Below are 22,472 nucleotides of genomic sequence, written 5' to 3'. Positions count from 1 at the left end.
TACACAATGAGACAAACTACTGAGTAATACTGTAGATTAGGACATAAAGCAGGAACCACAAATAACAGATCATAGTGTTTTCCAATTTTATTTCTTTCTTTTGAGATATCTAACATTGTATTAGTTGAATGGTAAAAATAAGATTTTTACAGTCATTTTAAGAGGTATAAAAAGATGCCACCATAAAAAAAATACAAAAATTTCTGTGACAAAGTATTATTATTTAAAATTTAGTGTCCGGAAAATGGCCACAGATTTTTCTAAGTACTCAGAGTTCATCATGCTGGTAGACATTGTACTCCTTTGCTGATATGAAACCATCTCCATCATGGTCATTCTTCTTAAATATATCAGCTAAGATTTCATCATGGACTGAGGGATGACGTTTTTTGCCATCTCTCGCAAATTCTTCTTTCAAATACTGGCTTATCTAGAAGAAAAGAAAAAAGTCCAACCATTATGGTTTTTATGACAGCACTCAAAAGCTATCTTCAAGGACACCTAGGGTATATATATAAGTTATTGTGACTCCAGTGCAGACACATCTTAAGTTTGTTTCCCAGCAAGTCCAAGACGTACTAAGGTATTAATCAAAACAAATTTCAGAATTGCATGGTGTAGTTTATGTAAGCACACAGAAGCTTTACATGATCAACTGTAGCAGAGGCACCTCATGTAAAGATAATGCTATGCAACTATACCTATAGTTTTATACATTATTTATTCCAAATTAGTTACACCATACTACCTCAAGTTCAGAGAGTTTCTTGTCACCGTCCTTGTCGATTTGATTGAATGCTTCAACACTGCGAGGTCCCTTATTTACTGCATAAAGTTCAATCTCAAAGATCAGTGTTGCATTGGGTGGAATCTTGATCTGTGCTATGAATAAAAAAAGCATTTAAGAAATAAGACACTATGGTCAGAGATCACACACATGATGAATTCACACATAAAGACTCTTGGGGTTTTGTTACAAAAGACAGTGTTAATATTAATCTTAAACTTTGAATTTAAATATATACAGCTAGACAGCAAGACTGTTCACATTCTGTTAGATAAATGATTTTGAGAGAGATTTGCAAATAATGAAATTCCCTGAAATGAAATTACATTGCTCATATCAATTCAGGTACTTTTAAAAATTAAAAAGGTTTGTGTTATCATGAAAAACAAGTTTTTTCTGAAGTTCTCACTCTTTCACATACTATCAGATGATGGATTTTATTGAGAGAGTGGTTCTAAGGCATATGCCTTTATTAAGTATCTCCAGTCTGATTTGAAAGATTGTATGAATAGACCAATGCTCATATGTATTTTCCGTGTGAAAAAACATGCAGGAAAAATCAAGTTTTACCAACTTACTATGAATTATACCTATGGTTAAAGGTCTTGATATAAAATAATGTTTAAAATATACATATCATTAGAAAGAAGCAACAGAATGTAAGTCATCTGATTCACACACACATGAAAAACCCCAAACAAACAAACAAACCCTAGCTCCCCCCAAAGAAAAACAACCACAAACTACTAGAATATTTTGTCTGGTCTCTGAAATAAAAAAATACATTAGACTTCATTATTACTGTGTTAAAGCATTTTCTGGTATCTGATGTAAAAACACCACTGCCTATAAAACACAGGTCAGTGTATCATGCATCTGGCAAAAAGAAAAAAGGAACTGAAGAGAGTCAGTAACAAACTAATGAGATGTAAAATAGCACCAAAAAAGCATCAAGAAATCATGCAGCATAGAATTAAAATGTAAACATGCAAGTTGCTTCTATTCATAGCCAAAGCCACTAAGCATGACATTGTAACCCCAAAATTTTGACAGAATTTTGAGCTTGTGCTCATCCTTCTTAAAGAAAAATTAGAGAATCTACTTAGTTTGTAAATAGAAGGTAAACAAAACTATTATTCACACTATTCATCTAATATATCCAGAGTAAAAATGACAGGTTTTAGAGTTCAGAAGATTTTCCTCTTACAAACTTCAGAAATGTGGAAGCTTTAAATATCTGAATATAAATCATGGTTTAATCACTATTTACAAAAGAAAGATACAATACTAGAATTCAGTACCAGTAGTTTACAAGCATACATACCAACAAAGGAAAGATATGTAAAGATTTAGAAAGCCACATGCATCTTTTTTTAATCAAGATTAGGCGGGCATCTTCCTCAGCATGCAGGAATACGCTGAGACATATGCAGAGGACAGGTATGCTGAAGAGAAATAACACTTTCTTGAAGTGCTACCTAGAACAAACAGTTAACACTAGTGTTAAAGATTTCTATCAGTGTTTTTCCTTGTTGTGAGAGTTATGAGACATTATGCTCAAGGGGGAAAATTTATTCCTAGTGAACTTCAATGGCTACAATGGAATTGTATGAAAGACAAATCTGGTGCATGGAATTCTGATGTAGTATCACTACCAAGCCATTGCTATAGTGCAGGAGTTACCTTTTCACAGAAACTACTACACTCTAGTTAAGAGCTGACTTTAAGTTATCTACAGTTAAGTGCCGAAACACTGCATAAAAACTCTTTTTTTTAACTAGACTGCACACTTAAGCATCTTCAAGTCAGATTTAATGCATTGTACTGTTGCAATTATGTAATGTGATATTGTCTGCTAACCATCCAGAATGTAAGTAGTATTTTAAACAAATAGATAATTCTGTGGCATGCACTGGATTACATTCCATTTTGCTCAGAAGATGCAGAATGTCACTGAAAGGGTAAGTGAGTAAGAGTCAAATAACAGAAACTAAACATGAGTAAAATATAACAGTTCAAGAAAAAAAATGCTGATATGAATAATGAAGATTTTCCTCTTGCTGTCAATTTTTCATATTATGGCAGGACATGGAAAAACACATTGGGTTCCATGTCCTGAATTCTACTGCAAACTGCAAAGCCTGGGTGCAGATCTATGAGGACTACTTAAACTGCATAGGTATGAACAGGATTAAGGTGCACAGCTGCAGTCATCACCTTCAGTGCCTCCACAAATAACAGCAGCAGTAATTCTGAAGAGTCATTTACAATAATGTGTTTGAAAGGGTGTAACAGAGAAAAGACAAAGTTTAGTATTAAAAGTTTTTTACCATATCCTTGCTGTCCATATGCAAGTGATGGAGGAATGATCACTTTCCGTTTTTCTCCAGGACACATATTCATCATAGCAATGTCTAACCCTTTTATGACTTGTCCAACACCCAGAACGAACCACTTTGGATGACCTTCATTTTGTGTCCGGCTATTAAAAGAGTTATGAATGGATAACACTGTGTTTAGGGTTTTTTTAAATATATATATATAAATAAATTAGTAGTCAGTAAAAGCATACATTAAATTATTATAACACAAGAATGCTTACAGTGCAATAATATATAACACTTTTTCTGCTACATTTATAATTAAGGTCAAATCTTGAGATGTGTAAGAGGCAATCTCTTTTAGAAATACAGTAAAAAACCCACTCTATGTGCCAAAAGCAGTTGCTTCAAGAGACAAAAAAACCCAAACAAGTAAAATGGCAAAAAATGCAAGTAAAAATTCAAGTAAAAAGTTAAATGTAGAATTATCCTATACTTTTTTTTTTTTCTTAAATGATACAAGTGGAGGGAATGAATACAGATTTTAAAATAAGCTTTTGTTTTAAACTACGCTTTTGTCTGATCAGTCCAGTATGGGTAAGGACTGAGCCAGGTACCTGAAGGAAGGAAAAGATTCTCCTCCGTAGGTCTGCCCAGGTGAGTCCCAGCTCAGTAGGATGGATCACCCACCATTAAAAACAAGGCACTGTAAAAAAAAGCTTCCACACAATGGTTTCTGTGTAAGGCAAGCTAAACCAAGCTAAAACAGCCTGAAGAAGCTGAAACAGCCTGAAGATGGATGGCACAGAGTGAAAAAGTAAAAACCTAAATGCTAACACTGGGACAAAGAGGATGGCAGCAAAATCAAGGAAGCAAGCAGTGATAGGACAGGGGCATAAATACTGCAAACCACTAGCGTTAACTACAGGGTGCCCTGCGCAATGCCAACTATGTGGAAGTTGTCTAAAATAGCCTGCATCTCTAATAGAGCTCCTCCTCCAAACCCGAGTTTTTCTGTACAGATTACAGCACAGAACATTGCAAGTGATTATACAGTGGTTTTTTTTTCACCCTGCTAAAGGGGTTCTCCATGTGACGTGCTATCAGGAAACTCCAAATTGTCTGTCAGTCTCAAGGGTTGGCTTTCGTTTACAGCTCATCTTGGTGCTGGTCCTTCTTGACCCCAGGTAAATCCTGCATCCTCTCGGCTGAACCAAAAAAGGCTGAGATGAGGGGAAACGACTAATGCTACCATCATTAGTGTGGACCCCAATCTATGCCCAAAATGGAGGTACAGTGGGTCCCGCTTACCCAGCCAAAAGGGTTACTTTGGCTGGGTAAGTGGGACCCAGTGCTCCTGGGGATGAGACAGCTTTGCCACGTACACCACCCGGCCTGGGGCCCACCTTCCCTTCCCATCCAGTGCCCTGGAAGCCCACCTGCAGTAAAACTTGGATCCGTTGCTGGCCAAGAAACCATCATAGTGCGCGTTCAGCAGATCCCCCTTCTTGCTCTTAGGGCTGCAGACCTCGGGGAGGTGCAGCACCTCTATTTTAACCTCCTCCGTCGCCGCGCCGCCTTCAGCCTGCGCCTGGGCCGCCAGCAGGGCCAGCGGCAGGAGGAGTAGCGGCAGCCCGCAGCCCATGTCCCTTCGAGGAGGCCGCCGGCGTGGCACTGGACCCGCTGGGCGGAGGGGCGGGGGCTGAGTTGCGGCGATGGGCCCGCCCTAGGCCCAGGCAGCGGCAGCCCCGGGGCGGGCGGTTCTGCGAGCCGGCCCCCTCCACTCAGGAAGTGAAAGGGACGTCAGGAAACGACGGCGGCAGTCGGGGCCGAGGAGCGTGGCTGGGCGCGTATGGGAGATGTGGGGCTCCCCGAGGGCGCCGACGGGGCCGCCGCGGGCCTCCGCGCCTGAGCTGAGCGGCTCCGCCTCCGTGCGCGCAGGGAGCTGCAGCGGCGGGGACGGGAGGTGAGCGCCCATCTCTGCGGCGGCGGTCGCCGCCAGTTCACCGCGCTGGAGCAGGAGGATGCGGCCCAGCGTCGGGATCTGAGCGATGGAGGGCGTCCTGTACAAGTGGACCAACTACCTGGCGGGTAGGCGGCGGGAGCGGGGCCTTGGGGAGCGGTGGTGGTTGAGGCGGCTGGGGCCTGCAGCATAGGGACGGTTGGCCTCACTCCGGCTTCCCGCGGGCGGCTGGGAGCCGTGTTTAACGCGGTGGCTGAGAAAGGATTCGCTGTTCGTTTTCAGGGCCGAGCCGCTGCGTAGCGGCCAAGCGGCGCCCCGGAGACGGGCGGCCTAGAGCCGGAGTCAGCGCCGGGGGCCGTTCCGCGGGGCGGCGCGGCTCGGCAGCGCTCCCCGGGCGCTTCCGTGTGTGTGGCGCGGGAGGGGGCGGCAGGCCGCGGCCGAGCATGAGCCCTATGGGCACCAGAGCGGCCCCCAGAGCCTCCCGGCCCTACTGTGCCCTGCCCCACCGCCTGCCTTGCGAGCTGGATGGGCAGGTGCCTCTTGAGACCTGGATAGCGCCTCGCTGAGTTGGTCAGGGACTCTGAACAGGGCAGGCTGCAGGGAAGCGCCGCCCAAACTGTTCAGTTCTAACGGCCCAGCGATGGGGTCTTCTCCTCCACCTCCGATTCCTCTCCGAGATGCTGCAGCATAAAAGCTTGGAAGGTTTCTTTGCTTGAAGTTGAGGAGTCATTCATAATAAGTCTTAAATAATTCCTCAGTGAGTCTTCAGTGCTAAATGTAGGAGTCTGAATTCTCTTTTAATTTACTTTGGGATGTTGTGTTGGTTTTTTTCTTTGTTCTTAAAGTCCGGTGCTCCTGTATCTTTACCTGCAAAACATATAAAAAAAACCCAGTTCTGGGCGAAGTCTCGTGAAGTGTAGTTTTACATGTGCTTCAGGCAAAAATGCACCAAATGTGCCTACATTTGCCGTCAAACCTCTGGATTTGTTTGCCTCATCCTCTGTTATAACAGAGATATAATCTCCCTCTGGAGTTAGTGATGGATAGACGGTACTGTCAAGGTGAAACAGGTTTCTCTTCTGACACTGTAATAGGACTCTGTCCCTCCAGAGCAAATTACTCTTGAAGTCTTAATCAGGTCTTGTGTTTGACTGCTTTGGCGGTATCTTCTTTGGCCTCTTTTTTGGAACTTAACGTGTGCAGTTCTGTTTCAGCATATTCAAATTTTGAATGTGGAGTGGTGTGAAACTCAGTTCTGAAGGTTCATAAAATGTGGGCCACATTGCAAGGAATGTGCATGCTTGCTGTGAATTGAAGTGTACAGAGCATAATCTCGTGTTTTACTGGGCAAATATATGTCCGTATATACTGAATGAATTCTCCAGTGAAAGAAAATAGTTGTACTGTAATTAAATAGCTATTTGGTAAGATATTTTTGTCATTTCTTCATTATAAATGTGGAGAAAATGCATATAAGAAAAATTGTGGTTATGAAAGAAATGGTTATGAGTGTAAGTTTCTTTTCAAAATAGAATGCAAAATGTCACTTTCACTTATCTGAAAAAAAAGTTACTGTAGCAAAATGTAAAAGGTCACAGGTAATGAGCCCTTGAGGTATTTGGTATAAACTTCCCAGTTTAGTCTGTTATTTAATAAGTAAATATTCAACAGTAACTGTGATTGCTGTGCAGGCAATAGACTGTTACATCAACACAGCTAACTTCTGCTAAAAGTAGCCCTCTAAAACAGCAAACTGCAGAGCCTTTCCTTTAGTGTGTGCTGGCAAGCTGATAGCATCTGCTCTTGCCTTTCAAAATTACAGGCTTCAGGAATTCCCTTAATTTCTGCAATGTAGGAGGGCAGCAAATTAAAAAGCAAAATCTAGTCAAGATTTTAGATTTTATTACCAACTTTCTTGGAACTCTGTGGAAACAGTGTTCTCACAGGAGAATGGATAATTGGTACATAAACTCTGAATAATCGTGAAAGGTACAGCAAGGCCATGAGAGGCCCGAGGAAGCTTAAGCAAGCAAGATAAGAAGAAGCTGGAATTCACTGAGTTAATGAGAACTGTGGACTGTTGGCAAGCTTTCGAGGTCAAGTTCTCACACCCGTGCTTAACCAATTATATGTTAGTCACTAAGGGTCTTCAAGACATGTATCCAATCATAATATGCCAAATCACTGTAAGTGCATGTAAGAAATAGTATATAAGGAGTTAAGGCTTTGTAATAAATTTGGCAATTGCTTGATCACATCGATCGTCTCTGCGTTGTCCGCAACTCCTGCATCAACAAGTGGTGCCCAAACAGGGACCCTCCAATCAGTAACTCGATGAAGATGAGTTTGAAGGTCCGATGAAAAGAAGGGGGCGGAGAGCTGGCTGAAATTCAGCACTGCCCCAGCGCTGGGAATTCAGACGTCCTCAAAACTTCGGGAATCTCGCCCTGATCAGGTGAGCGGCTGGGGAGGAGATAGGGCACTCTCTTTCCAAAGAGGAGTAGGCAGTGATGGAGCTCCTCCAACACATTCTCTCTAAGAGAGGACTGCAATATGACAGTGCCGCCTTACAGAGGCTGTTAAAGTGTTCCCGTGATCGTGAGGTAAAGGGACCAAAGATGCACAGAAACACTCTACGCTTTGGAGATTGATGTTCAAGGCTTTGAAAGAGATGAAATCAGAAAGGGCTGCAGTAGCTTCTGTATTTGCCACCACAGCTCCAGAAGAGGCTGTCTCCCCTAACCCCCATCATAGTGCTGCAGCTATGACTTTTGCACCTCCTGTGGTACCTGGAACAGTGCCGAAAAAATCAACGCCCCGAGCCGATGAAAGCAAGAGCCAGGTCCGCAGATGGCCACATAACGAACGAGAGACACCTGACAAGAAAGACATAGCTGCGAACAATGGAGACCCTGAGTTCAACCTAGGATTGGACTCCAAGTCCCCTGAATCCGAGCCAGATTTATATCCTCCGCTTCCAGACTCTGACTCTTCATCTCCTGGGTCGGTCTGCTCAGCTCATCAGCAACTACGCACTGGCCTTAGAGATGCTCAGCTGCAACAATTGATGAAAAAGCTTGGAGCCCTCGAGACTTGGATTGACACATCTCTATCCGTGCCACCACCTTATCCTCCGCAAAACCGCTTCCTTAAAGAAGGCAAATGGGGAGGGGGTGGGAGAGGTATCGGGGGGCACAAATCCTGCACACTGTTGGCACGGGTTAATCAAAGATGCGATTATTACTGGTGAATTTTCTGCAGTGGGCCTCTCTGCATATCCTGTGTTTACTATGCAGCAGGGGGGTAAAGAGTGGGAAGCTTTTGGTCTCAAAATAGTTAAGGAGGCCTGACAAGCAGTGACCACATATGGGTTAAAATCCTCTTAAGCTGTATATGTTATGATTTTTTTTTGCGATTGACAGGAGACTTTAATGATCCCCCTGCTATAATACACGGTCAGGCATTAGGTTCAGGTTATATGACTAAAACTCCGGGTATTCTGGTCCAGTACAAGGATTTGGAAACCGGCATTTGGAAAGGTCCTGTGGAAGTAAAACTAACTGGTCAAGGTTATATGTGTATAAATTACAGATTCTGGTTTGCTGTGGGTGCCAGCTCGATGGGTGAAACCCTGGAAAGAGTCCGCATCACCCCAGGACACCCCCCTTGTCAGTGATTGAATGAATTGAAATTTGAGCTCAGGACATCCGTTTCATGGATGTTTTCAGTCGCTCTTAAAGTGAAGAGAGCAACCTTTTTTACGTTAAAAAAAGAAAAAAGAAAACAAAAACCCCAAAACAAACAAACCCCCCAAAAAACCCACCTCTCCCCCCCCCCCAAACCTCCAGGGAAGCAAGACCAGCGTGGGATACAGATGTATTGTGTGATTTTTCTGGTGGTGGGAAGGTCTCATATGCTGTTATCAGGGGTATCGGGCATACTGTGACGGACTGTGGACTTGGGAGGCCATATACAACTCATTTAATACAGTTTCTCTGTGATACTTGTGTACTAGAAGTTGGTAAATATAAGTATGTCCAGGTTTCTATCGACCTTTGGAGACCTTTATAGATATTGCTGGCCACTTCTTCCCACATAGGCTGGCCACCTGTGTCGGAATGAGTGTGCATTTTGGCCAATATAAAAGCCCAAGCCTCATACGATGTGTGGGAGGCAGAGCCTCTGTGGGGACACCCGCTAAGGATGAGCCTGCTACCTCGCACTGCAGTGATGCTTCTCGGAGCTGGTTTCCTGTTAGTCTCCACGGGGTCCTTGTGCCATGTTCTGTATGTGGGACTGTAGTGGGAGTAATGATTAGATTTTGTGCTTCAAATATTGTACTTATGTGGTGTGTGCTTGTGGGATCCCATACGTGTGTGCGTGTGTGTGTTGAGGGCAGACGGTGTTCTGTGTATTTTTTGTTGTTGGGTTCATGTAAAAGTTTTTAACCGGTAGCAGTTTAACATTTCAGGGAAGAAAGGGTTGATGCAAAAGTGCGGTTGCCGGCAGGTATTTATGGTTGCTGCTGCCGAGCAGGCTGGTGTTTGTAGCTGTGCAAAGCAGGGTGAGCGACTTTTGGAAAAAAAAAAAGGCAAAAAAAAAAAAGGCAAAAAAAAAAAGCTGACCTCCGATTCAGCTCCCAGTGCTCCACCAGCAGAACGGCCAGGATGGACGCCAGAGCCGAGGAGTGAAGAAAAAAACACAACAAAACCAACCAACCAAAAACAACAACCCAACCTCTCAATCTGTTGAGGTATTGAGGCAGTTTGTAGAGACACCACAGACAAGGCCTAAAGAGAACCTGCAACACAGTGGGTGCATGGTAGGAGCCTTGCGTAGTATGTTTAAAGTAACCTGGGGGTGAATCCAAGACTTGGAGGAATAGATAGATCGGTTGAAATAAGAACTGCTAACTGAAAAAGCAAGAGGGGTAGTGCAACCACAAGCTTTATGAGCCGTCACCTAAGCAGCATCAGGGTGGCAGAAAAAAAGAGGCAATGATGCAGCAAACTCCGTGACTGTTAACAATGTGCAGTTTAACCTGTCTGCTTCTCAAGAACTGATAACCTGGGGGAGTGGGTATATGTGCGTCCTCCTGCCTACAGGTCCATGGTGACTGCCTGCAAAGTTTGTCAAGCCTTGCCATGAGCTGGACAGACGAATGGAAAAACCTGATGCCTCAGCTACAGGAGCTGATCGTGAATACCCCAAGCGGACTGATAGAGGAAGAGAAAAACGAATGACTGCAAAACAGCACTTGAGGGCAAATGAAAAGTAACAGCTTGAATATATGTGTGCTTGTAAAGTAGCTATTATTAGAGGCTGTGATTTTGTGTATAAAACTACCTGTATTTACTAGCCAGTAGCTAATAAGAAACTACACCTTGTATTGTATAGATTTGCCACTTGTAAGAGATGTTAGAGTATGGAAATTTGCAGTAGCTGCTAGAAAATGCTAAGGCAAAAGCTGGGAAGATTCTAATACAATGGTAGTATTATGAAGCAGGTAGTGGAACAAATTAAGAGGGTGAGAGAATTCCACTGGTAAGAAATTTCTTTGGCTAGCCCCTCGCTGCCATCAGCATCTTCAACATGGTGCTGCACCCTGTAATAGTTACTCTGCTAATGTAAATTTGTGTGTGCCTTGCTGTAGTAGCGACTTGTTACTGGATGAAGCAGGTGAAACTGCATTGACAACAAGGTGCAAGGACTGAGGCTGACCAAATGCCTGCTACCACAATCAAGGGCAAGACTGGGTTGGCCTCTGTGTTTACTGCCAAGAAGAGCTTTTAGCTCCGCTGTTGGCTGCAACCCAGCAGGCGTGGAGCGGTGGGGACCCAAGCCATGCCAGACCTTGATGTGAGGGATGGCCTCCCCTGTTGTCAGAGAGCCATACAGGAGAAAAAAGGGGCAAGCCCAGCAGCCTGTATTTGGCATATGTTGGAGATATAATCTAGCCCAAATCCCCTGCTCAAGTAGGGTCACCCAAAATATATATAAAACAAAAAGGGGGAGATGTGGAGACAGTGTTCTCACAGAAGAATGGATAATTGGTACATAAACTCATAAACTCTGAATAATCCTGAAAGATACAGCAAGGCCATGAGAGGCCCGAAGAAGCTTAAGCAAGCAAGATAAGAAGAAGCTGGAATTCACTGAGTTAATGAGAACTGTGGACTGTTGGCAAGCTTTCAAGGTCAAGTTCTCACACCTGTGCTTAACCAATGATATGTTAGTCACTAAGGGTCTTCAAGACATGTATCCAATTATAATATGCCAAATCACTGTAAGTGCCTGTAAGAAATAGTATATAAGGAGTTAAGGCTTTGTAATAAATTTGGCAATCGCTTGATCACATCGATCGTCTCTGCGTTGTCCACAACTCCCGCGTCAACAGAACTCTCTGTGTCTGTAGCCAGAAATAGGCTGTAGGACTTGCTGTCTTGTCACTGATGGGAGAAGCCAGACAGTAAAGGAGCTTGTTGCTGTTGCTGAAGCATTGTAGAAAACATTTAATTTCTCTCCTTCATTAAAAGCAAATCAGAAATGCAGCTTTATTCCCCACCCCCCAAGTAATGTGTGTGCATCTAAGAATTTGTGACGTAAAGAATTGTTAAATATTTTGTCAAGCGTAGGATGCTTTGTTTTCCCAGTTTGAAATCAGGAGAGGTGTTTTTGTTCTTTAGCTTGCTTCTGTGAGGCCCTTGGAGTCTTTTAAGTCCTTTGCTTCTGCTTTTTCCAATAGCGGCATAATAGGAGGTTGGAAAAGTCATACATGTAGGGTCCCTTGTTAACTGAATTGAGACAGGCTGACTTACCAGCTGTGCGTGCTCTTAGGAGATAAGAACATCACAGAGTTAATGTTTTGTAACACAGTGTAGCAGGAAAAGAAACCACATTCGTGCATTTCTGAGCTGCATTTTACAGGACAGGGTCTTTAGTACCCTAACTGAGCAGGAAGTTCAAGTTTGGTGTTGAGTGTAAAATAATAGGATAATCTTCTTCTATTGAACAGCTGACCTAGATCGTAGTGGGCCAGTTTAATTGTAATGCTCTACTGGAATATTTTAATTCTGTTTTATTTTTAGAAACAAAGGTGATTTACTAGGCAAAAGGGTTTGGATTTAGTTGTATTTTGTGTTAGACATTCGGGCAACTATTCCAGTGGCTGATGTTCTATGAAGCTTTTCTAATCAGAAAAAGGGGAAAAAAGAAGGAAAGGAGAAAAGACTGCTAATATACTTTAATCCAAGAAGGCCCATGCCAGTAATTCAGTATGTGTTGTAATGCTGCATAGAGTTCTCATAGATCTTTGCGCCTATGCGTAAACTGCTCTGTTTTGTAAAAGTAGTAAAGTCAGAGATTATTATAAAATTTTGCTAATGTGAAGTTGATAAAAACCTTAGAGGAGCTGGTGTATGCTGTCCTCACAGATGGACTGTAAGCCATGTCTGAGTTCTTCACATAATACCTGACATTAAATTGTTGTTGAACAGTGGAGCTGGGCTTCTTTCAGAGAAGGGGTGAAATACGAAGTTTTCGCTGGCACAGAGTAGGCAGAGGGAGAACTGTAGCAGCTGGTAACATCAGTCACTTATTTGTATCTTACAAGTAAGTTCCTACAATGTTCAGAAAGTCTACCTGAAAAATACACTTGAATGAGACCAGTTCTTTAGAGGTACGTAATTTATCAGCCTTCAAAATAGGCTTCCTTGGTGGCTAAATTGATATTTAAGTTTGCTTTAGAATGGAATATGGTAAAAACTGGAATACTGCTGATCTTGCATTGAAAAAGAATGGGAGTGAACATATCCATATAATACTAGTCTTATTATAGAGGGGCTGTGATCTTCAGCCGCTGCAGATTGTTTACTTCCTGGTATGTTAAAAGAATAGTTAAAAGAATGTTTGCATTTTTAATAAAAGTTTTAACAGTCAAAGAGCTGAGTTTGATTTGCAATTTAGTAATTAGACTAAACTTACTTTTCATTATTTGCTCTCACTAGGTTGGCAGCCTCGGTGGTTTGTTTTAGACAATGGGATATTGTCATACTATGATTCACAGGATGATGTTTGCAAAGGCAGCAAAGGAAGTATAAAGATGGCTGTGTGTGAAATTAAAGGTAAGAATTAATAGATTTATGCTTGATGAAATTTTAGCTGCCAGGGAAGTAGAAGATATCACTGTTGTGGTTTAGCCCCAGCGGGCAACTAAGTACCAGGCAGCTGCTTGCTCACTCCCCTGTGGGATGGGGAGGAGAATTGGAAAAAGGTAAAACCGCATGGATTAAGAACAGTTTGATAATTGAAATAAAGTAAAAATGTAATACTAATAGGAAATTAAAAGAGATAAATAAAACCCAAGGAAGCCAAGTGATGCACAGTATAATTGTTCATCATCTGCTGACTGATGCCCAGCTCATTGGCAAGCTGTGATCGGCCCCTTCTGGCCAACTCCCCCCAGTTTACGTACTAAGCAAGACGTTCAGTGCGATGGAATATCCCTTTGGCTAGTTTGGGTCATCTGTCCTGGCTGTGCTCCCTCCCAGCTTCCTGTGCATCTCCTCACTGGCAGAGCATGGGAAACTGAAAGTCCTTGATTAGCGTAAGTGCTTCTTAACAACTAAACATCTGTGTGTTATCAACATTATTCTGAGACTAAAGCCAAAGCACTGCACTGAAAGCTACTAGAAAGAAAATAAACTTTGTCCCAGCTGAAACCAGGACAGGCACTGAATCATGAGTGCTAATTTTTCAGAAGAGCACCAGCAGTGACCTGAAAGGGGACATTATTATAAACCAGAGATGTTTAGTCTTTTGTTTTCCTGAGTAATTTTTACTTTAGTCACAGTTAGCAGCTGCCCATGTGCATAAGTGATGGATATAGTAGAGTTAGTACGTGAACTGTTTGTGTCAGACTGTAAGTTTAGCATTTGGTGTATCCTAATCTGTAGGTCAACCTCCTTGGCTAGTAGCAAGGCATTATCTAACTCTTCAGTGCTTTCAGCTCTTCACCTCTTTCCAGATACCTGCACATGATTGGGCTTTTGAAGTGGATACTTTATGAAAAAGTGGGAGTTCTTATTTTACATGGGCCAATAAGTGTTTTTCATGTAGTAACTCCTTTTTGTTGCTGTTTCTTTAGTGTAGATGAAATCAGTGATGTGAAGTGGAAGATCCTATTTTTTGGCCATTCCAGTAGTTTCTTGCTTGTCATCTTGTTCTTTTGGTGAAGAAAAGATAATAGTTGAAGTCTGGATTTGGTGGAGTCTCCTGCATCCATGACTAGTGGGGTGTGAGTCTGAAGGAACTGTGGTTGATAACATGAAACTCAGCAGTATAGTCAGTTATGATGCAGTGTTGAGTATAATAGACTATAAACAAAAGTCCTCGTCAGGTCTTCGTTCTAGGTGTCTGCAACTTGAAGGCAGATTTCATCTAGAAGGGAGATTACTTCAGTTTTTAGTCTACTCCTCGTAAATACTTGTTCTTGGAACAAAGCTCTTCAGTTTGTCGTGTTTAGACCAGGTTTGGAATACAACAGTTATTACAGATTCATATTCAGTATATTGTTAATGCAGAAAGGGAACCTCATTGTTCTTGAGTCTGGATACTGTTTGGTGTCTTGTGTTCCTTCTGACTTGAAGGCATGCTGGGGAGAAGGGTTGAGCAGCTTTGGGCTTTTTGATACTTAGTAGTGGTGCATTGTGATTTACTGTATTACTATGGGATTGTAATAAACACTTAAAAATACTTAAATAATTTGATCAGTTTTCAATAAATAATTGCTACTGAGTTTATTTTTTTCTTCAAATTTTTTTTTTTATGTCCTTTATCATAAGTTCATGCAACAGACAACACAAGGATGGAGCTAATCATCCCAGGGGAACAACATTTCTATATGAAAGCAGTTAATGCAGCTGAAAGGCAAAGGTGGCTGGTAGCACTTGGGAGTGCAAAAGCCTGTTTAGCTGATACCAGAACAAAAAAAGAAAAAGGTATGTATGTATTTCCTAGAGCATATACAATCTTACCGCTTTTTTAAATGCTTGGGTTTAGATAATGGTAGTGCAAATATTGTGGTAGAAAGCCAATGCTGATTGTCTTTAAATATAAATTGTAATTATTTCTAGTCATCTATATGATAAATTCCTGCTTGATGTTTGAATTAGAGGTCACCTCCATTGACCTTTTCTGTCTTTAAGAAGCTGAAATACCACCAACTTCTTGTCATTAGAAGAACAAACTTACTGTTTGTGGCTGTTGTGATGCTGTTTTATTTCTGCTGGTTTGACTCTTTATAGTTAATATTGGTTTTCCCATAATTTTTCTTGGATGGGTTAATGTAACCATTTCCAGCCACTTCTGTGGGAGTAAATTCCATCCATTAATTTTTTTATAAATTTTGTTGCAGCTAGAAAGATTTCAACTTCATCTTTCCTGTATTATGTCTCTCTCACAATAGTCATTAAATTAGCATCAGTTATCTGAAGGTACAAACTATTGTCTGCTTCAAGTACTGTTCTTGACTCACTGCAGAATCCAGTTTTCATCAAAAGTAAATGAAAGTGAATTTTTAAACTGACACTTAAAATGAAAAGTGCTTAAAAATTAAAATGGTTACATACATTGCATGCAGTAAGTTGATATTTCCATTTTTTTTTTTTTTTAGAAATAAGTGAGACCAGTGAATCTCTTAAAACCAAAATGTCTGAACTTCGTCTCTACTGTGATCTTTTAATGCAGCAAGTTCATACAATACAAGAATTTGTTCACCATGATGAGACTCGCTCTCCTCCCAGCACTGAGGTATAGAATTTCTCAAATGCTATTGGAGAACCTAATTATGTAATACACCTAAAGTTTTTGTTGACATCTTACTTTTTCATCTCCCTAATGTGAGGAGATTTAGCCTAAGGCCAATTTTTGAGTGTTTGTATGTGTATAATGCTAACAGTGATTATATGTGCATAAAGTACCTGGGTGATTTAACTGTAATTCTAATGTGCATTAGGAAGAAATTGTGTTACTTATCATTTGGTTAAAAGGCCAGAAGGACTCCCATGTGAGATGTGAAACAAGACAAATTATTGCATATCTCTGTTGTGGGCAGAGTTGAAATAACCTTGTTTATCCATTCTTTACTTCTTTGTGTAGCAGGGTGTTCTGTTTTTTTTTCAGAGAAAGTTAGTGTTACAGGTATTGGAAACCTGCAGTGCAGATACATCTCTCTGAATATGCACAAGGAGAATTATTCTAGTATTTCTGCTTTGGAATGAAAGTTGACAGTGGAAATTATGAATGACTTTGTTCTTCACATTCTTAAGCAGCGTGTGGGCATTATTCTTGTCCACTTCTAGAGCAAAGCGAGGGGTTGCATTTAGTCACAACACAGCAAATTGTTGTCAATATACAGTGAGGTAAAACTGACTGGTGGGCTCCTTGCACTGAAGCAATAAAGCTGTTATGTTCTGCTGCAGTTCATTTATCTTGCCAAATGATCTTCTGATACGTGCTTGTCACTCTGAGACAAGCTTTGCAGTAAAAACATTCTGCTATTGTTGATTGATACCCTAAAGAAATTCAGATGTTAGAAGGAAATTATAATGCTGTCACATTTGTTTGCTTAAATTAATCTCATTGGAAGGTGTACATTTGATTAAATAAAATGGGAAAAGGAAGTTCTTAGGGGTAATGAGGGAAATTAGTGTGTGTGTGAGCAGTGGTGGCAGAGTTGTATTTGCACCTAATTTATTTTTTTATTCTTGCTTATGCTTATGCTTTCATTTATTTTCAGAACATGAATGAAGCCTCTTCCTTGCTTAGTGCCACATGTAATACGTTTATCACAACACTTGAAGAATGTGTGAAGATTGCTAATGCCAAGTTTAAGCCAGAAATGTTCCAGCTGCCTCATCCTGATCCCTTAGTTTCTCCTGTGTCACCATCACCTGTCCAAATGGTTTAGACATTTTGAAATACTATTTTTTTCTAAATGTCATTTTGTTGGTTGGATGGGGGGAAGAATGGCAGAAGACTATGCTATTGCTGTGTGCTGTGATGTCAACAGCTGAAATCTTGACTGTGTTATGACTAATGATGGTCCTAAATATAAATCAGTAATTTTCCATTCCCAGTATTTGTTTGCTAGCCTTTACATGACCAGAGTAATTTATCATACCTGTCAAGACCCTTGACATGAAGTATCTCATAAATGACACGAGGTTTAGCTTTTCCTCAGTTCAGCTGTTTCTTTGGTTTTTAGAAGGCTAGCTGTACACTGATCTTAAAAATTTCATTACCTTGCCTCCTGTTTAAACAGATTAAGTGCCTTGTGGCTTGAAGCACTTCAGCAAGATAGCATATCTTTCAGTGTATGTAATTCAAAATGTTTATATTAATTTAACATGTCCTTATCTAACAAAAAGGTGAAGATGTTACTTAGGTAACTCTTCACTACTGATTAATTTCCCTTAGTAGGACAGTGTATGTGGAATCATACTTCTTGATCATACGCATAGATTTCAAGATGAACTGTATTGTGGGATTTTGTTGTGGGAATCCCTTTCTTTGCACTTGGATCTCTTGTCTCATTATATTCAATCAGTTCACTTGCAAAGCTGATCATTATTTAATTTAAATTAGTTACTTTCTTTGATATGCATAGAGATCTGACAGTGACAGCAGAAGAACCACAAAGAATCAAGAGGCAGGATATGGCTTTATTGTGTAATGGGGAAATTAAGCTGGCATTTGGTAGAGGAAAAATGTCTTGATATTTTGGTATATCATAGCAATTAACAAATGGCTCTATGAGTAACTTTTGAGCAAGAGAGTGTGAATTCCATAGAAACAAGGTAGTATTTTTTGTAATAAACTATTTCCTGTTTGAATGCTTTAAAACATTAATTATTGGTGGCAATCTGTCTGTTTTCATAAAGTTAAATCAGATTTTTAACTAAGAATGGTTGCTTTTAATAATAATAATATTTCTTCTCTCTTTGTAGAGACTGTAAATAAAGTAAAAATTAATGTAGGTATGCATATATTCGTATAAGTAGCTTGTGACATTTTTTGGTGTGGTTTGTTGTTTGAATTTTCCCCCCTCCAGATGAAGCGTTCCATTAGCCACCCTGGTCCTTGCTATTCAGAAAGGTAATTTTCTATTTCGTTAAGATTTTTTTCTTCTGTCTCAAAAAGATATTGCTGAACCTGCTAGCATTAAAATCAAAACATTGAGAAGAATAGTTCACTCAGGGAAAATATATTAAACAGCATAAATTGGTGTAATTTTGAAAACTAAAGGTGTAGATTATTGGTGTTGGTAGCAAATAATGCAGCTGCTGTCTCTAGTACACTATAAAAATTTCTTCCTGATATAAACTTTATGCAAATGACTTATTCTGACAAGTCCATTAAATTAGACATAGAGCTTGAATGCTAACATTCTTTTTGGATGAGTGTTTCAGATTCTTGAGTTATTTGCATGCAAAGAATATATTATTTCCATTTTCAGGCTTTATAATTGTGAAAATGATGTTCTGTTGACTGCCATATTTAATTTAGCCTAGTGAAAAATATTGATGCTAATGGTTTAATATAAGCACCAAAGTTACTTCTAATTTAAAGTATATTAAGTTTGTGTGGGTTGATACAGATTTTGCTGACTGATGGATCTCACTTATTTTGTAGGAATAATCTGTCTGTAAAAGAACCAGTTTCATCTGTTCACCGATTTTCGCAGCAGCGCAGAAGAACATACTCAGATACAGAATCTTACACTGATGCTCCCTTTGAAGATTCTCAGAGTGAGTTTGTGAGAGCAGTGGTTTTCTTTTGTCCCATTCTGTACAGTTTTTTTACACTGTTTACAGCAGTGTGAAAGTGTACACTGTTTACAGCCAATATCAGCATGAGGAGAAAAGTCTACTGATTTTTGCAAAGATTTGGTTGGTAGGACTCCTGTATTATAAATCGGAGTACTTCTGTAGTTTGTTATGTGGCTGACTTCTGGCTTTCATTCATATTGAAAAGGATCTTACAGCTGAAGTAGTTGCGTTTAAATCAGTGGGAGTACTGACAAGATAAAATAGACACAAAACCAGAAAAGGGATGTTTGTACTAATAGAGTCTTACATGAATGATGTTGTGGTAAGTGATGTGGAATACTCTTGTTTGCCACCTGCTTGTTATCACAAAACAAACACTTTCTGTGACCTCTGTGAGTGATGGGGTAATTTCCAACCAGTGCATTGCAGAAAGATGGCTCATTTCAGTGGCTGCTTGCTTTTTGTAGAGAATGGCACTATTCTGAAATAGTGCAGCCTAGCCAATAATAAATAAAATCAACCCCCAAAATTAAGAAATTATGCTGTTATCAGAGTATTATTCCATTCTGATTAGATGGGCCTGAGTTAGTAGGCAGTTCTGTGTTCTTTCCTTTTGAATCTTGATGTCATTTTGACTCTATCCTAATTCCTCTCAGGGAGACTTTAACTTGCCTGGTTCTTTTTGACTAGTTCTAGTTTAGTCTTGCTTCCTTTCAGAGTGCCTAGTGCCTCACTTGGATTGAAAAAACCTTAGGCCTGCGCATTGCTGAAATCCCATGTGAGCACAGAGGTACTAATGCTTTACATTCTGCCATGAAGCAAGTATTTGCACCTCCACACCATTTCCTTGGTTCTCTGATGCTTGCATGATGCAGGGTGACTGCCTCTTTCACCTTGCTCATCTGCCACCAGCATAGGATATGCCAATATATATCCCAAGCTAATAAAACTTAGTTTAGATCCTATTCTGTGTCTCATCACGAATGTAGGTGCGCATCAGTCTAGCTTCCTACAATGCAAAGGTTTTATTGATACCCGTCTGGAGCTTCTGGTGTTGGTTACCCTGTCTGACACTTTTCAGGACTGCTGAGAAAAGTCTGACTGGTGCGCTTCTGCTAGTACCAGGCTTTTTTGGTTGTAGCTGTAGTTTCTAGCTCAGTGTGTGTTTTTTGTTTGCTTGGGTTTGTTTTTGTTTTTTTTATTTTCTTTTACTGTGTTAGAAGCTCCCTCTCCTACCTTCCAGTTATCTTCATTCTTTCTTGTCAGGTAGCTAAGCAATACCCAGTTTGCAGTAAGTCATTCATTTCATTTTAATGATAGAAAATGTTTTAATTAAATGCTTATTGATGCATAAGTTTTTTTTTTCTTTAAAAAAAAAAAGTTCATGTGTTCCTCTTGGAAAGTATGTCTTCCTCTTGGAAAGTATGTCTGCACCTCACAGATTATTGTCCTTCAGAATGTAAAACATCATTGTCTATACAAAAAATAAGCTATTACTTGATTTATACAAGCTGAACATTCTTCATATCCAGCATCCTTGGGCATGATATTGATTGCAGTCTTTCAGGAAAAGTCCAGAGTAATTATGCTTCTGATTGCTTATGTTTAGGAAATACTTAGCAAATAGAATAATCAACAGATTTTTTTTTTTGAGGTTGACAATTAAATACTGACTGATATTTTCTTAGGATCTGCTCACTGTTCTAGAAGTGCTGTCAATGGAGATCTGGTATCATCAACCATTCCTGAAGAAAATAGATCAGTATCCATGGAAAGATCTGAACTGGAAGAGACTTTTTCATCCTTTTCTTCCTGAAGCAACTGAAAATATTTAATTTTCGATAAATAATGCTATGCAAAAGCTGCTGTAATTATACTGTTGTTACAGGAAGTAGTCATTTCCCTTTTTAGAAGGATTTCTCTGCACTTTATAGAATAACATAAAAACTATCTTTGAAGTGTATTTTATCTTTATATAGTTTATTTGCAAGAGTATTTTCCTAATATTTCAGAGTTTGAATGTGCATTTTTTGGAACAAATGGTGGCTTAACAGATAAGCATTCACATTTGTAAACGTAGCTCTTTTTAAAAAGTGTGAAGGTCAGACTGATACATTAGTAAACCTGCAGGTTATAAACTTCCTCCAAGAAAAATGAAACCTTTTTGCTGAAGTTCAACTTGTGCCATGCGCCTCTTGCTCATTTGTACCGTATCATCCACCAGGAGCTGTGATAAGCCCTTCGGTGGCTTTTTTGTCTGTGTAGGGGCTGTGGGAACAGGCACTAATGGGTCTACTCTAGCAGCTTGATGGTAATTGACATTTGCCTTCTTTAAAAACACAAGGATATACATAATCTGGTCCTTATTTGTAGCCAATGAAGTAGAACTATTTAGTGTATTTTTCTAGGTAAATGTATAAAAATAACTTAATATGAAGCATTTGTACCAAACATTGGATATTTAATAATTTTTATTTATTTATTTTTTGCATCAAAAATTTCTACCTACTTTCACTACTAAAGATCTAGTAAAGGCTTCAAAATGTGCATAAATTGTTTCTGGGGTGTGTAGTGTCCCAAGTAGCTAATGCAGCACTGTTGAGATTCGCTCTGCTCACTTAATATGTATTTTTAGCAAAGTATTCTGGAAGCAAGAGCTGAAATATTAGCCCATTCACCTGCTGTTGTAGTCAATAATTGTATCTATACTTATTTTATTTATGACATATTTATACAAGAGGAAGCTTCTGCTTTTGCAACTCCTTTGTATCTTTTGAGGATGGTATATACCAGGAGATGGATTCTGCGCTCAATTACATCAGTGTATATTTGCATTAACTGTAAGTGAGATCAGAGTCTGTCTCTTAATATTTAATAAATAAATAGAGTATAACAGTGCCTACTAGCACCTTGGTTCGTGAGGTTGTTGGTGTTAGCATTGTAAGCTTGTGGGAATTTGGGGGGTATTAATTTAGGGATAAACTTGATCCATTAAGTCTTAGCTGTAGAGCACTTTAAGCAAGCCATTTACTGTGTTTGATTTACATAATTGCTAAGTAAATGTACAGGGTTTTTTGCACTCAAGCACGTACCAAAATTTGTTTCTGTAATCAAATCTTCTTTAATTTGGTTTAACTAGTCTTTCTTTTGTGCTTATGAATAGTTTGGTGTTTTTGAAGCAGGCTGGAAAGGACAGATGAGAATGGAAGATTTCCTTATAAATTTCTGAAATGCTGATTTTATCTATACAAAATAGGTCCAAATTTTGAGGAAAAATATATGAGGTGTTGTCCATGTATAAAATACCAGTTTTATCAATCATTATGTCAGGGTCAGATGGAATGGAATAATTTGTACAAGTGAAGTTACTTGTGGATACCAGCTCAGAGCTGTCATCTGTGCTCAGTTCTGTCAGTTTTCATGCAGCTAGCATATGCATATCAGCCACACGTATGCTTGTACTTTTTGTTTTCTGAATGTTCGCTTCAATGTATTCTGTACGACACAACAATTGTAAAAATAAGTATTAAAAAAAGGATGTTCAGAGAAGTAAAATACATATTGGAATGAAA

At 39.9% G+C, this 22,472-nt stretch overlaps 2 protein-coding genes across 4 annotated transcripts; one reads left to right on the top strand and one right to left on the bottom strand.

The window, feature by feature from the left end:
• Positions 1-72: 72 nt before the first annotated feature.
• Positions 73-4,881, bottom strand: FKBP7 (FKBP prolyl isomerase 7). Its single transcript, XM_062640680.1, has 4 exons — positions 4,548-4,881; positions 3,118-3,269; positions 749-882; positions 73-430 (listed from the first exon to the last, which is right to left on the bottom strand). Exons 1-4 carry the CDS (start codon positions 4,751-4,753, stop codon positions 269-271), a joined length of 654 nt encoding a protein of 217 aa, XP_062496664.1. The 5' UTR covers positions 4,754-4,881; the 3' UTR covers positions 73-268.
• A 61-nt stretch (positions 4,882-4,942) lies between these two features.
• On the top strand, positions 4,943-22,472 carry PLEKHA3 (pleckstrin homology domain containing A3). 3 transcript variants are annotated; one of them, XM_062640677.1, is made up of 8 exons: positions 4,948-5,199; positions 13,078-13,194; positions 14,914-15,069; positions 15,744-15,880; positions 16,869-17,033; positions 18,183-18,226; positions 18,764-18,879; positions 20,589-22,472. In XM_062640677.1, exons 1-8 carry the CDS (start codon positions 5,160-5,162, stop codon positions 20,714-20,716), a joined length of 903 nt encoding a protein of 300 aa, XP_062496661.1. In that variant the 5' UTR covers positions 4,948-5,159; the 3' UTR covers positions 20,717-22,472. The 3 variants fall into 3 exon arrangements, with proteins under 3 accessions (XP_062496663.1, XP_062496661.1, XP_062496662.1); XM_062640678.1 differs by lacking the exon at positions 4,948-5,199 and adding an exon at positions 5,630-5,773; XM_062640679.1 differs by lacking the exon at positions 13,078-13,194 and having other exon boundaries at positions 4,943-5,199.

The sequence above is a fragment of the Pezoporus occidentalis genome, unplaced genomic scaffold (genome assembly GCF_034315485.1).
Source record: "Pezoporus occidentalis ecotype Australia unplaced genomic scaffold, CSIRO_AGI_Poc_V1 ctg66, whole genome shotgun sequence".
NCBI classification, from domain to species: domain Eukaryota; kingdom Metazoa; phylum Chordata; class Aves; order Psittaciformes; family Psittacidae; genus Pezoporus; species Pezoporus occidentalis.
The sequence above is the reverse complement of the archived record's forward strand: the minus strand, read 5'-3'. Positions and strand labels throughout refer to the sequence as shown.